Source organism: Arachis ipaensis, chromosome B7 (assembly GCF_059453495.1).
Source record: "Arachis ipaensis isolate K30076 ecotype BB chromosome B7, ASM5945349v1, whole genome shotgun sequence".
Lineage (NCBI taxonomy): Eukaryota > Viridiplantae > Streptophyta > Magnoliopsida > Fabales > Fabaceae > Arachis > Arachis ipaensis.
Window position 1 is genome coordinate 1163193 of NC_142442.1, and position 16256 is coordinate 1179448.

The 16256-nt window shown below is 31.0% G+C and overlaps 3 protein-coding genes across 3 annotated transcripts; 1 reads left to right on the top strand and 2 right to left on the bottom strand.

The window, feature by feature from the left end:
• The first annotated feature begins 493 nt into the window (after positions 1 to 493).
• On the top strand, positions 494 to 2875 carry EMB2731 (ER membrane protein complex subunit 8/9 homolog). The gene is made up of 5 exons (XM_016310387.3): positions 494 to 842; positions 1301 to 1447; positions 1535 to 1594; positions 2347 to 2513; positions 2606 to 2875. Exons 1-5 carry the CDS (start codon positions 627 to 629, stop codon positions 2634 to 2636), a joined length of 621 nt encoding a protein of 206 aa, XP_016165873.1. The 5' UTR covers positions 494 to 626; the 3' UTR covers positions 2637 to 2875.
• Positions 2876 to 3194: 319 nt separating this feature from the next.
• LOC107608672 (oligopeptide transporter 5) lies at positions 3195 to 8229 on the bottom strand. The gene is made up of 7 exons (XM_088492868.1): positions 8069 to 8229; positions 6604 to 7052; positions 6179 to 6276; positions 4780 to 5352; positions 4289 to 4556; positions 4001 to 4183; positions 3195 to 3930 (listed from the first exon to the last, which is right to left on the bottom strand). The coding sequence occupies exons 1-7, from the start codon at positions 8124 to 8126 to the stop codon at positions 3310 to 3312; spliced, it is 2250 nt and encodes a 749-aa protein (XP_088348994.1). The 5' UTR covers positions 8127 to 8229; the 3' UTR covers positions 3195 to 3309.
• A 1865-nt stretch (positions 8230 to 10094) lies between these two features.
• LOC107606425 (oligopeptide transporter 1-like) lies at positions 10095 to 14746 on the bottom strand. Its single transcript, XM_016308489.3, has 7 exons — positions 14635 to 14746; positions 13856 to 14307; positions 13658 to 13755; positions 12361 to 12933; positions 12005 to 12266; positions 11690 to 11872; positions 10095 to 10768 (listed from the first exon to the last, which is right to left on the bottom strand). The coding sequence occupies exons 1-7, from the start codon at positions 14696 to 14698 to the stop codon at positions 10142 to 10144; spliced, it is 2259 nt and encodes a 752-aa protein (XP_016163975.1). The 5' UTR covers positions 14699 to 14746; the 3' UTR covers positions 10095 to 10141.
• Between the last annotated feature and the right edge of the window lie 1510 nt (positions 14747 to 16256).

Genomic DNA, 16256 nt, shown 5'->3' on the forward strand with positions numbered 1-16256 from the left:
ATTGTGTATTATTAAAATAAAATATTAAAAATTATTAATAAAAATTTTAGAATATATATTAGTTAAATCCATATAATAATTAATTTGATAACTGCAAATAACACTTTTTATATCTAATAGATAGATTAGGTCAGCTTCACCTTAAAAAAAAGTTAATTTAAAATAAAATTTAGAGAAAAGGATAAATAGGTCTGAACCTTTTGTTTTGCGGACATTTTGGTCCTTAACCATTGAAAAATACTTTTAAGTTCCTGACCTTCACAAAACTTGGACGGATCAGTCCCTCCGTTCAAATGCTTCTGTCAGAGACTGATCCGTCCAAATGTCTCCGTCAGGGATTGATCCGTCCAAATTTTGTGAATGTCAGAGACTTAAAAGTATTTTTCAATAGTCAGAGACAAAAATATCTGCGGGACAAAAAGTCAGGGACCTATTTGTCCTTTTCTCTAAAATTTTAGTTAGGTATAAGAAGAATAATATTCAAGACGACGTCGTTGCAGTCCAGTAGCTGAGCTGACACAGTTGATAGGAGTCCAGTGAAGCTAGCTTGTTCTTCATTCTTTCACTGTCTTCTGATTTCGGAATCTGAAATTAAAATCTGAATCTTTAACCGATTGAATCGATCGATGGGTAGCAGCAGCGGCGATCTGAGGTACGAGCTGTCACAGAACGCATACATAAAGCTCGTTCTTCACTCACTCAATCACCCTACTTCCTCCGTCAACGGTGTCCTCATCGGCCGCATCTCCCCTTCAAACGACGCCGTTCTCATCGACGATGCCGTCCCTCTCTTCCACTCTCACCTCGGTCTCCTCCCTCAATTGGAGATCTCTCTCATGCTCGTACTCTCTCTCTCTCTCTAGGGTTTTGTGCTTTTTTTTTTTTAATTCTGTTCTGACTCCCAACATGTTGCACTTTAGATTTTGCGTTAAAAAACCTTACTTTCTAGGAGAATTTGTAATTTAAACTGTTGAGTTTATCCTCTTTCCTTCTGGTACAATTATCTTGTTTGATTAATTTTCTTATTTTCTGATTTAACTCTAATGTAAAGTAGCATGCTTTGTGCCGATTAATTTTGTTTGCTTGGTTTTCTAATTGATTGATTTGTGGATTTAGCTAAAGAGTGCCATGTTGGTCAATAGAGTCAAAGTGGAAAGCTTTGGTTCTTTCAATGCATAGAGAACTTGAAGAAAAAGTTATATTTGCTGTTAAAAAGTTTGTACTTGTAGTATCCTTTACATTGGTTAGCAAGACCTTTGATTTATTTGTTTTCAATTCTTTTTCATCTTGTGTGACATAGATAGAGGAGTATTTCTCTGCTAAAGGGTTGAACATAGTTGGCTATTTTCATGCAAATGAGAGGTCTGATGACTATGAGCTTGGTGGTGTTGCTAAGAATATTGGCGATCATATATGCCGCTACTTTCCTCAAGCCGCCATTCTCTTGGTATGTGCTGGGATTTTCTTCTGTTTTTGTTATGATTCGTGTGGTTGTGGTTGTCATTTTCGTGTTGTTCCTTACCTTTATTCGCAGTTAGATAACAAGAAGCTTGAAGCTTTGAAAAAGAGCAAGGATCGTAGCGCTGTAACGCAGGTTAGCAGCGTTTATATAGGAAACTACAATCATGAAAGCCTTTAATCTTCATTTGTTCTATTATGATTGTATATTTGTATTTACTCTGTGGATTGTATTTGGGATTCCGTATATAAGCACATTTGATTATAAATCCTTACCAGCGTTTGTAAGTATTGAAGCTGTTAGAATATGTGCATCTTTTGTAGTCCCCTTAAGCACTTTGAGATAAATGCTCTGCTTTGATTATTTTGTTTTTTGATCTTTTTTTTTTGGGACCTTTTTCTGCTGCATTAAGCTCTAAATTTAGACAATAACTTAGAGGGATATTGGGGCCAGCATCTTTGTGTTGCAATTTGTAATATCTTGGAACTAAGATCTGATGCAGGATTGTAAATTGCGCCTCTGACTTTGTTGCATCATTCTCTCAGTCTCAGTTTCCAGAAAATAGAGTCCCTTGTTTGATTGCCAACATTTTGCAGCATATTGATCTGTCTAGTTTGATGAATAGGAGAATGAAATTGTTCTGTCATGCAATTTGTTTCGGTTTATTATCTAGGCACAGACTTAATGCGTTATAAGGTTTCAAACAACATTTGTATGGATAAAATAGATCACATGCTATTTGTCTCTGGATGCATCTAAAAGGCATATTCATTTGTTATTTCTTTTAGTAAATTATAAAAAGGAAATCATTAACATATGGTTCTAAGTGTTTATACTCTTATCTTGTTGGTTACATTAACCAAGATTGCCTTTCTCTTATGATTTAGCTTTATGTTAGGGATGCATCTAAGAACTGGAAGTTGGTTCAGTCGGAAGGGAACAGTCGATTCTCTCTCAGAGAGCCATCAGCAAATCTGATCTTGTTGGACTATATTTCAACCGAGAAATGGAAGGGTATTGTAGATTTCGATGATCATCTTGATGATATAAGCAAGTAAGCGCTTTCGCCATGCAGCACTTTATATTCTGGTATTATAATTGATTACACACAATCTATAATCTATTTCATTATTTTTTTTTTTTCAGGGATTGGCTAAATCCAGGGCTCTTCAATTGATTCCAGCCCCTGTATTCTCCACTTTTACTTAATTCATTGCACTAGAATACAAATTGGTGATGTTTTCTCAGCTATGAACAATAGTGGATAGAGAAACATTTTTCAGATGTATAAGCAGGATGTTTTCTACCTGTTTTGACAATATTAAAATTCTTCTGTCCCATAGGATTTTGGTTTTAGAGCCTTTTTTTTCTTAATTACTTCGAATTCAGGTATATTCATTGGAGTTTTCTTAATTAGTCATATCATCTTGATTTACGGTTTGCTTATGACTTTATATGTAGTTGCAATTGTAATTGTGAAGTTGGACAATCGATTGCAAAAATTTAAAGAACCTTTTTATTAAACATAAAAATAAAATGAAATGGCCCAATAACAATAAGAACCTTTTTGGTTTATTTGAGATTGTTTGCTTTCATGCTAGAACATATGCTTTTAACTTTCATTGCACACATATACCTTAATTACAACTTGACCAGAGAAAAGGAAATAAAAGAACTAAAAGGTGAATATAACATAAAATCTTACTAAACACAATAAATATTATTGGATCCTAAAGTGATTGCTGTTTGTTTATATCAAACGTGCCTGCTATGCAAACAAACTGCAATTTGTTCTTCTACTATTGATACTCTATATTAACACCTCCATGCATGGATTTCTTATATGAAACTCATAGAACAGGACAGCCAGCAGCAACTACACCTGGTGCTGTGGGGCATTTGGCCAGTTGGCAGTGATCAGTTCCATCAGCACCCCACCAATCTGGACCAAAAATATCATAGTTTTGGAGTGCAAAATAGAGTGCAACAGCCATGAAAGCAACTCCGGCATCCAGGGCCGCCGAGAGGATGTAAGTATGGCGCGCCCACCACACCTTGAACTTCTTGTAAACATAGATGTTGAAGAAGATCCCCACAATTCCCCACGTGATGTAGTTCACAGATCTCGCTGGTGGAATGCTGCTGGCGCCTTGCATAATGAGTGGTATGTGTATGAGTCCAATCCACTTGTGCTGTGGGAACTTTCGAGAAAGGAACCACCCTGGAACCGGCGCAAGGAGACCAATGAGGAAAAACCAGTTCAGCTCCGGGTAGATTCCTTTCTTGGTGAACATTCTTCCTGGCCCTACGATCCCCCATATGATCGACGCATTATAGAACACATCATCTCCGGGGCATGTCCATGGACTGCTCTCTGGCAACTTCGATGTGTCACATATATTATCGATCGATGTAAGAAGCCACCATGCTGTGCCAAAGTACACGACGGAAGCCACCAGTGTGCCTACCAGCTACCAAATACAACCTTATATACGGTGTAGCATTAGATACATGTTGGAAACTATGGAATCAAATGCCTACCTGCACAATGAACATAGATTTGGGAGGAATCTTCATGTAGTGGCCTAATTTGAAGTCATTAAGAAATCCAAGAGCTTGAGACATGCTAATGTAGCCATAGGTCTTGAATGTTACATTTGCAAGGGGCTTTCCCGGGTAAAGGTACCCAATGATTAACTCTGTGATCACATTGAGTCCAACTTGCTGCACACAACAACTTATTTATGTTCAGAAACATTTCCTTCAAATTAAAGTGGTGATAGATTGTATATAGTTGAAAACATGAGCCAAATAGAGGGAGTAGATTACCTGGTTTGTTGTTGCTTGAATGATTCCAATTGGCAAAGTGAAAGACAGTCCAATCCCTAAAGACATTAAGACTCCCCACCATGGCAGTTGGAGTTGCTTTCCAAAGCCTTCACAAGATATCAAAGCTACCACAGTCATTAGAATCAAAATGGAGATAAACCACCATTCAGGAACCTGTTCATAGTTCTTCTTCATGATTCTTGTATGCACATCTCCAAGTTTTCCCTTAAGTGCTTCTGTTGTGCTTCTTGTCATCCGGTATATCGTTCTTCAAATCGACCAAATATATATATGACCCACAAATTTCAAAAGATAGAGATTCACATGCAGTTGTCTTCATTGAAGTTGATAGTTGAGAACTGTTAGATAATAATTTAGTCAAACATGTCAAATCACTTAACAGTTCTCAACTATCAACTTAAAGGTAATTGCATATAAGTTTGAATTTCAATTTAAATATATATGAATGATGAATAGTCTTACTAACTTACTTTCCATGAAAGAGTAGAACATGTGAAATAGTGGCAGTGAGAGTTGCAAAGCTCAAGCCATAATCAAGTGCAAATATGGCACTAAGATAAATCTTGCTATAACTGTTGTAACCTTCCATATCAATGTCAAAGCTTTTTGCATTTAGAATACGGGTAACATTGTATTTTTTTCCAGAAGAGTCAAATGTGTGAGAACTAATGAGAGGAAACTTCTTAGCATCTTTGATGTTGTTCCAATAGAAGAGTGGAACAAGAATGTACACAAAGATCACAAATCCAACCAATATGTTGATGATGGCAAAGCTGGGGTAAGCCAAAGGACTCCCAAAGAAGCCGGCCACCGTGTTCCAGTCGAGGGCGAACGAGCCGATGCCAAGGCCATAATAGCCTGAACCAATTTGTTGTGCAGTGATAGATTTCTTCCATATCAAGCAAACTATAGAGATAGCTTGCAATGATTGGAAGAGGTAGCCTGGAATAACATAATATGCAAAGCTCGCTCCAAACACTATTAAGAAGAATTGCATCCTTGTTAATCCTCCTTTAGGCCTTTTTTCTTTCTCATGCAATGTCCTGTAATCTCATTCAAGAGTAATTTATCAACCATAACTCATAAGCTAAGGATTAAAGCCATATCCCTAATACAATGTAATATTCAGAATCATGTTAGATGTACACTAGAATCAGTTACTAGTATAAAATACGTGTTAAATATATGATAACTGATTTTAGTATATAAATAGTATTTTTGTAATAATTATTTAGAACCTAGTGATTTTGGCTTTTCCATTATTTTCTATTTTTATTTTTAGTATTTTATTTTTTTAAATTTTATAAATGAAAAAATGATAGAAAATATATTTTTTAATATTTTCATTTTTAATATTTTATTATGAAAATTATTTCACACAGCCCAAATTAATATGTTAACTAATTAATTAGCTTAATATTCTTGACAATATATATCTATATGAAGGTGAAAAATTCTTCGAAAAGTATTAAATAAATAAATAATCTATCAACTTTGGTCAAAGTCAAATGGATTGGGTTTACATGTGTGGACTGTGGAATGTGGATACCTTTAAAAATAATTATACAATGATTATTGTGATGAGTAGAGTCTAAAATATTTAAGTTATAAATCTTAAATTATGGTCTTTAAATACTAAGTTATATTTTTTTATATTATATTATATTATGCCAGTTGTCTTTTTAACTATTTTTCCATTTTTTTTCTTTTTTCATAATTTCGTTTTTATTATCATTGTATATTCTTTTATTTTTTCAAAAAATATTATAATGAATATTTAACTTTAAATTAATTAATAAAAATGCAATTTAATAAATAATCTAATAAGACCCTATATATGTTAGTAAATATTAAAATAAATTAAAATACCTGAATAGAGACACCTGGACAAGATTTGTGGGCCACCACATGTAGGGAGAGTCAACAAGAATACTTCTAAAGATTCCAGCCCATCCATAACCAAGCATCTAAAATAATTTCAACAAAATCCTTAATTCTTGAATTTTAGACTAAAAAATATCTCAAAAAAAAAAAATAGAGTAAGTAATAAATAGGTTTCTGATTTTTTATTTTAAAAATAAATAAATTTTGAACTAATTAAACATACAAAAATGTTTCTTATTTTTTAAAACGTGAGACATCTAAATCTCTCTAAAATTTATTTATTTTATATTTTAGACGAATAAATTTAAATATATTATATTTTAAAATGCCAATAACATTTTTGTATTTTCAATTAGTCAAAAAAAAAATTTTTTTCCTCAAAAAAAAATAAATAAAATGATTTAGGGTACCTGAGTTGACATAGATAACATAAAAGCAGCAAGTGGATGAATGCCTCTATGATAAAAAGCCTTGACAATAGTGATGATGTTAATTGCATAGACACCACTGGATCCAGCACTTGCAAATAATGTTATAAGGACATGTTCTTTCATAGTGAATGGTCCTGGATTCAAGGTAAATGACCATTTGGTCAAAGGAACACTGATTTGCTTTGTGGGAAGTGTTGCAGCCAAGAATTTACCAACTGGGAGTGTAACAATTTGGACTGACACAGATGTAAGTGTAAGAGGGTTGGTTCTGTAACCAAAGAATTGGTTCAGAAATGAAAGAACCACACATGATATGATCCCAAGAAGCCATGTCCTAAATGTTAGTGCTGCTTCATTTGGATCATCACTTATTGGCACTGTTAGCCTCACTTGTTCAATTGGAGAATCATCTACTTCCTCATTCTCTCCTTAAAAAAAAAAAAAATTACAAAAATGTGAGTTTATTTTTTTTTTATGGGTTTTTTTCTTATTCACAAAATTGTAAAAAAAAAATTAAATATAAAAACGCAAATCAAACGCATCTGTGATGGAATTTTTTTACTCATAAAAATAAACATTTTTGGTATTTTAAAAACAAATTAAAATAACACCGATTTTTCTGTTATTTTTGAGACTCGGAAAAAGAATTTCGCTAATTATTTATATTAACAATAAAAAATATAAAAAATAAAAATTAAATACAATATTTTGATATTTACGAAATAGATGATCAAATTTTTTTTTATGTATAAAAATTAATACAGTACAAAATAAAAATACAAATCAATCTTTGGGTGGAATATATGATGGAATCCTTTTTTGATGCATAAAAATCAATATTTTTTATTGGTTTTTTTCTTATTCACAAAATTGTAAAAAAAATATTAAATATAAAAACGCAAATCAAACGCATTTGTGATTGAATTTTTTATTCATAAAAATCGATAATTTTTTACTTATATTTTTGGTATTTTAAAAACAAATTAAAATATTGATATTTCTGTTCTTTTCGAGACTCTAAAAAAGGATCTCACTAATTTTTGACATTAAAAATAAAAATCAAACATAAATTTTGATATTTACGAAACATATGATCAAATTTCTTTGATGTATAAAAATCAATACAGTACAAAATAAAAATACAAATCAAACGCATTATTTTACTATTGGCGGAATATATATATGATGGAATTCTTTTTTTATGCATAAAAATCAATATTTTTTACTTGAATTTTTGTATCTAAAACAAATTAAAAGATTGATCCTTCTGTTATTCTTGAGGCCCTAGGAAGGATCTTACTAACTTTTGACATTAAAAAAAATTCAAGTCTACAAGATCAATTCAATAGATGTTGAAGCAATTAGCATTGTTCATCACCATATTATTCTTCATTTAATTACTACTATTACAATAGTTAATTAGTACATAGAATTGTATATGTACCATTTACTCTGATTTTGGATTGAAGCTTCTCTTCATTCTCATTGACCACCCAATCCATTGCTCTCTGGCCACTGATGAGAAAGCACCAACCTCTGTGTCTCTTTCAATCTCGTACCTTGTTCTCACACAACAAGAAAGGAACTACACTTTTATAGTGATGGACCCTCTTAACTTGATATACCTTGTATTTCATTATCTCTTTTTTTTTTTAATGCATATTTAAACATGTATGTATCTTATTCTTATATATTCTATGTATATCTTATGATATCATTGATGCGTCATCAATTGAATGTATAGGGAAAAAAATATGTGGTATTGGGGGAGAGGAAAAAATGATACTTATTTTAAGATGGAATCTCTTATATTTAGAAAAATAAAAGCTGTTCACAACTAAGAGTAGTAATGAGTAATGACTCATGCTGACTAAGTAGAAAATATCTCTTTGATTCATCTATTAATAAATAAAAAATTTAAATATATATTAATTTTTTAAAACATCAAAAACATAAAATTTAATTACTTTCTTTTATATCTAGAAATTATAAAAAAAGAGTTAGGATTTTCTAATTACCTTTTTTAATATTTACTCCCACTCCTCAAATTATTGACTACTTGCAATTTTTTAGTTCATTGAAATATTGATAGGTTTGAACTTTGAACTTTGAACATATTTTTGTCTAAATATATTAAACTTTTAATAAATAAAAAATGTAAAATACAAAATGCTAATTTGAGAAGAAATAGTTAAATTTGTACTAGTGTTGTTGAAAATACTATTGATTAATTAGCTGGCTGAACCATTTTGGAACATTTAAATGGGAAAATAATTTTATGTATAACAAATATATAGAATGCAAACAAATTAGAATAGATTGGTAAATAATAAATTTAAAGGATCTTAAAAACATTATAAATTTATAATTTTTTTTTGTTGCCTTGTGACACACACAGATATACATACACTAGTCCTGTGTATATAACCGAAAATCTTTGTATGTACATGTTGTATTTTAATTAATATGTGATCTCAGAAAATTAATTGCTAATTAATACTCATTTAATTTCAAAACAAGTAACTCATTTATTTTTTTTATGTTCTTTGAAAAAGAATGTATCTAAACAAAGGTTAACGTATTTAGACAAATTCTTTGTCCAAATGCACTAATTTTTCACTCATTCAAAAAAACAAAAAATAGTAAATACTCTTTCATATCCTTAATTATTTGTCTGAATGATAAATCAGTATTTTATAATTCAAAAACTTTTAATTTATCCTCAACTATTTTTTCAAATTTTATAGATAACTAAATAAAATTGTGTCTTATCTTGTTTTATAATCATTTCGTTTATAGTAAAAACGAGATAAATAATAGAATGTAAATTAGTAAGGGCTTCTTTGGGTAAGCTTCTAAGAAAAGATCTTTTTTTGAGTTATCTTTTTTAAAAGATCTTAGAAAAAAGTAGAATGTAAATTAGTAAGGGCTTCTTTGGGTAATCTTCTAAGAAAAGATCTTTTTTTGAGTTATTTTTTTTTAAAAGATCTTAGAAAAAAGTAAAAGTAATTTTATGTTTGGGTATCTCATACAAAAATATCTTTTTATCTATCAATTATTTTTGGATATAACAATATAAAAGTATTTTTTGTTTATTTATTACATGAAAAACATATTTTTTTTGTAAGGAAAAAAGATCTTTTAAAAAGAGATGTAAATTACACCTTCTCAAAAAAGATGTTTTTCTGATTTTTCTAGTGCTTTTATTTTTACTACTCGAAATTTGCCAAACACGCTAAAAAATAAAAAAAGATCTTTTTTTTCATTGAAAAAAATCTTTTTTTTTATCAAAATAATAGCGCCCAAACAAGCATTAAATACGCTATAAATAATGCATATCGATAAATAAAATACTTAAAAAAGCCAATAAATTATAACTCAAATGACATAGTCTTCCCATACTCATCTAAAGGTCATAAATAACTTTGATAAAAAAAATACTTAAAAAATAGTATTATAAATCTGCCGCCTCCTAACACTCCTTAACCATATATACTCAAAAATATAAAAGAAAGATTCAACTAAGAACGGGGCATCCCTTGGCAACTACACCTGGGGCTGTAGGGCATGATGCTAAAGGGCATATGTCATGGTCAGAATCCAAGCCCCACCATTGTGGACCATAAACACCATAGCTTTGGAGTGTGAAATACAACACCACACCCATGAAAGCAACACCGGCATCCAAGGCGGCGGAGAGAATATAAGTATGGCGAGCCCACCATTTCTTAAACTTGGTGTAAACATACCCGTTGAAAAATAACCCAACAATTCCCCACATAATGACGTTCACCGATCCCGCCGGCGGGATGTTGTTGGCGCCTGAAATGATGAGCGGTACGTGGATGAGTTTAATCCACTTGTGCTGAGGGAACTTTCTAGAAAGTAGCCAAACTGGAACCGGTGCTAAAAATCCGATGAGGAAGAACCAGTTCATGGTGGCATAGATTCCTTTCTTGGTGAACATTCTTGCTGGCCCTACAACGCCCCATATGATTGAGGCGTTGTAGAATACGTCGTCGTTCGGGCATGTCCATGGACTACCGGCCGGCAAGCGTGATACGTCGCAAATATGATCAATGGATGTCAAAAGCCACCATGCGGTGCCAAAACTCACAACTGAAGCCACTATTGTGCTTGCCAACTAAACATACACCATACCAACATAAAAATTATTCTTCGTTAGATATGGCGAAAAGTCAGGTGCAATCAACTTTACGTGAAGTTAATAGTTTAGAGATGTTAAATAATTTGACTGCCACATAAAATTGACTCACCTGAGTTTTTACCATAATTGTTTTTGTTTAAATATTTGAATAACTATTTAAAAGCTGTATATAAAAAACTATAGCAAAATCCAATTTTGTAAAGAAATTTCAGTCATTCACAAAAAAATAAAAAAATTTACTTAGCTTAAAATCTCACATTTTTAATAATGTTTGTAAAATCTGATCTTTAAAACTATTTGTAAAAATATATATTTAGTATTTAGTTAAAGGAGCCACTCAAATAAAGACGCTGAAAACATCTTTTTATAAAGATGTTTTTTAATAATTAAAATTTAACACATATAATCGATTAAATGAAATTAATATCATTTTTTTATAGAAAAAAATTACAATACCCTATTATAAAAAATGACTAAAATACTTCTATTATATATATTAATTTTGAGAATTCTAAATTTTAGTCCTTTATTTTTCTATCGTAGGGTTAGGATTTAGAAATTTTGAAATTTATATATATATAATAAGAGTATTTTAATCATTTTTTATAATAAGGATATTGTAGTCATTTTTTATAAAAAAAATAATATTAATTTAGACTAGTTCAAGATTTGATTCACTATTTTTTCGGTTAAATTAATTTGTCTAGCCTAATTTTGACAAAAATAATACGATTTAATTGATTATATGTGTTAAATTTTAATTATTAAAAAATATCTTTATAAAAAGACGTTTTCAGCGTCTTTATGTGAGTGGCTCCCTTTAGTAATTTCACCTATTTTAATAATTTCCTCATATACAATGAAACTCATAAAAGTAAAAAAATTGGTAATACCAACCTGAACGATGAACATAGATTTTGGAGGAATCTTCATGTAGTGGCCTAACTTAAAGTCACCAAGAAAGCTAAGTGCCTGTGTCATGCTAATGTATCCATAGGTCTTGAAGGTTACATTTGCAAGAGGCTTTCCCGGGTATAGATACCCAATTATTAACTCTGTGATCACATTCAGTCCAAGTTGCTGCATTTTATTCACAATAAATTATTAGTAACAAAATCCATACAATAAATTATTTTTATTTCTTTAAATTTAAAATTAAAAGATAGTTAATATATATATATATAGTGAAAACTCAGGTGCAGTCGCATTTACGTTGTTTGTTGTTGCTTGAATGACTCCAATTGGCAAAGTGAAGACCAATGCAATTCCTAGAGACATTAAAACTCCCCACCATGGAAGTTGGAGTTGCTTGCCAAAACCTTCACAAGTTATTAAGGACATTATGGTCATTAGAACCAAAATGGTGACAAACCACCATTGAGGAACTTTCTCATAGTTCTTCTTCATGATTCTTGTGTGCACATCTTCTTCTCCCAGTGATTTTTTCGCCTTCTTCCACATCCCATATATCGTTCTTCATAGTTCATATACTTAAACAGTTAGATGATTTGACATGTATATCGAATAGAATAGAATGAGAGAAATGAAGGGATGAATAATAATCTTACTTTCCATGGAAAAGAATGACATGTGAAATACTGGAAGTCAAAATGGCAAAGTTCAATCCATAGACAAGTGCAAAGGTAACACTAAGATAGAGCTTACTATAATTCTGATAACTCTCCATGTCAATGTCAAAAGTCTTAACATTCAGAATCCTTGTGACATTGTATTTTTGACCAGAAAAGTCAAACGTGTGAGAGCTAATAAGAGGGAACCTCTTAGCATCAAAAACATTGTTCCAATATGACAGAGGAAGAACAATGTAGATGAGGAGAACAAATCCAACCAACATGTTTATGATTGCAAAGGCAGGGTTAGCCAGAGGGCTACCTAGGAATCCAGCAACTGTGTTCCAATCAAGTGCAAATGAACCAATTCCAAGTCCTGACACACCTGATCCTATTTGATGTGCTAAAATGGAGTTCTTAAATATTAAGCATACTATAGAAATAGTTGATATTGCTTGGAATAAGTAACCCGGAATTGCATAATAAGCAAAGCTTGCTGCAAATATCATCAAGAAGAATTGCAGCCTTGTTAATCCTCCTTTTGGCCTTTTCTCTTTCTCATGGAATGCCCTGTTTGCAATTCATTCATTAATAATAGAAACCGTTTATTGCATTCTTTTGAAAATAAATAAATAAATACATGTGAAAATTCAGGTGCAGTCGACTTCACGTGAAGTTAATAGCGGACAGCCGTTAGATGATTTGACTGATTTGACTAAATTTTCATCTAACGACTCTCAACTTCCCGTGAAGTTGACTGCACCTAGGACTGTGAAAATGGGCTAAACCCATCGGGCCAGCCCGTTTATCCGTTTAAATGGGTGAATTTTGTCTCTAAAATTAAGTTCGTTTAAATTTCGGGCTAAACGGGCTGAGCCCGATTAATCCAGAAAAAAATGACGGGTTAAACGGGCTAGCCCGCGGGCTAAACGGGTGGCTCGTTAAAATTTTTTTTTACATTTTTAAAAAAAAAGTAGCACGTTTAGCTAGTATTTCTCTTTATCCAACCCAAAAATCCGACCCATCAATTAAAAAATATTATTTTTTAATGATTTTTGACCTAAAAGTGATATTTTTTATCAAAAATATTTTTCAAAAATAAAATAAAATGATAAACGGGCTGGTCCGTTTAACCCATCAGGCTGACCATAAACGGTCCGGACTAAAAAATTCTAGCCCGCGAATAAAGCGGGCTAAAACGGATTAGCCCGTTTAACACACATGCTTAACGGGACGAGTTAGCCCGCCCGTTTGACAGTCCTGTCTACACCTGAGTTTCACCTAAATAAAATACCTGAATAGAGACACTTGTACAAGGTTTGAAGGCCACCACATATAGGGAGATTCAACAAGGTATCTTCTAAAAACCCCAGCCCATCCATAACCAAGCATCTAAAAATAAGATTCAAGGACACAATTAAACTAAAGTGCTTATTTTTTTATATTAATTTTAATTATTAATGGGGTTAAGAAATTAAATAGTAATTCAAACCTGGGTTGAAATTGCTAACATAAAAGCAGCCAATGGATGAATGCTTCTATGATAGAAAGCCTTGACAATGTTGATTATGCCAATTGCATAAACACCACTTGCTCCAGAACTAGCAAAGATTGTAATAAGGGCATGTTCTTTCAAAGTGAATGGGCCTGGATTCAATGTGAAATGCCAATTTGTCATGGGAATGTGAATAAGTTTTGTGGGAAGTGTTGCAGCCATGAATTTGCCAAGTGGGAATGCAACAATTTGAGCAGACATAGATCCAACAGAAAGAGGGTTGTCTCTGTAGCTGAAAAATTGATTCACAAATGAAAGAACAACACATGACAAGATCCCAAGAACCCATGTTCTGAATGTTAGTGCTGGTTGATTTGGATCATCAGTGATTGGCACTGTTAACCTCACTTGTTCAATGGGATTGTCATCAACCTCATCAATCATGTCACCTACATATGTAACAAGGAAAAATAATGTGACATGTTTTTTTTTTCAAGTAAAACCTGAATAAACTCTAAACTTCAAATAACATTTATTAATGATGATAGTTGCATGAATATATAAATACTATTGTAAGGATGAATTATTATTATGTTGAGGTCAAGTAATTTCATTTGTTGCAATTGCTTACAAATCCACTAAATTTAAAAGCTCAAAGTATATATATGCATGATCTTTTTCAAGAAACAATTTTATTTATATAATAAACATCAACGACATGTAAACTAAACTAAATAAAAGATATATCAAAAGAGTTTAGTGATTATAACACATACCATCTACAGAAACCTTGGAATGATGCTTCTCTTGAGGCTCATTATGGACGACAACCTCATCCATGGTTGTACTAGTAGGATAAATCTCCTTAATTGACCTACCTTAAGATTGTTCTCCTAAAAGAAAGAAAGAAAGTACTATTGTGAATTTGTGGGACAAGTTTTTATAGTGAGAACTAACATTAAATATTAAATATTAAATTTTAAATTTTAAATTTTAAATTTTAAATAAATTTTGAATACTAAACTTTTTTGAATTTTAAACTCTACATTTGAAATATAAATATAAAATATAATAAATAAAAAAAATTGAAATTCAGTTAATAAACAAGGAGTGCTGTTATAAAGTATAAGTATCTACTTGCATGTATTTAGCTATTATAAAGCCATCTATATTTATAAAAGTAACGAAAAATGCTAATATATTCCAAAAAAATTAAGAAAATGTTTTTTGAAATTTAAAACACAAATCTTAAAACATAAATTTTAAACTTTAAACGGCTCTTTTTTAAATTCTAAATTCTACATTTGAAATATAGATATAAAATATAATAAATAAAAAATTAAGGTTTGTTTAATTAATAAGGAATACATTGTTAAATAACGTTTAAAAATAAATCATAACTAATCTATACTATTATTAATAATAAGTATCTCTAAAACTATTATACGTAACAAAAACTCTCCAATTTTAAAGGGATTCAAGGGTGATGAATCTGGAATCAAGAAAAACAGATTCAACGACAGAGTTGGAAAGTTCTTGACTTCAAATTGATTCCTTATCTTTATTATGTATTCCACCAAAAATAATTTACCGATTTTAACCAAGAACAATTATATAAATGTCTCGTTCACTTAACATAGAAAGAACTAACTCTCTCTTGTGATTTCAAACAAAATGTACAGTGCTCCATCTTTTACTCAATAAACTTTAATTTCGTAATTATCTGGAATGGTTATGACAATCATTCTCAACTCTCAAAGATAACAAAATATTGTCCTTTCAATACAAAATAACAAAGACATCAATTCCATTGCATTGCACAAAGAAGAAAAAATAAAATAATTATCAAAGAATAAAAAAAAGAGTTGTAATTGGTAGTGTTTTAAAATACTAGTTGTTTTGGAGTTACCTGAAGTGTGACCTTCTGAGAACTTAGTGAAGGTAAGAATGATATCTGTAAAGAACTCCGATACTCAGTAATTTAAAGTTGAAAAATACTGAGATTAGAGTTAAGAAATATCTAAGATAAAAGGATATTTATAGAGTTTGAAATAGTAATCTAAGGATCAGCTCTATAACCTTCCTCCTATCTTATTTTATCTTTTTTTTTTTAATCCAGAGGTTGTTAAAATTTTATCAAATAGTTATCTTTTTTTTCCTCCTATCTTGGAGTTGTTAGGTTGTTACGATCTCATATCTTAAATATATGAGCTTGTTAATAAAGGCAGTTTTGAGTTTTGATCCTGCTAATTGATTGGTTCGATCGAATAAGTCGAATATATAGACTTATATAATTTTGGACTTTATTTATTTTTGAGTCTAACTTTAAATTTTGGATCAGAACATTAACACTAGTATTTAATGTTTATGGCATTATGAACCTACTATAAGAATTAGT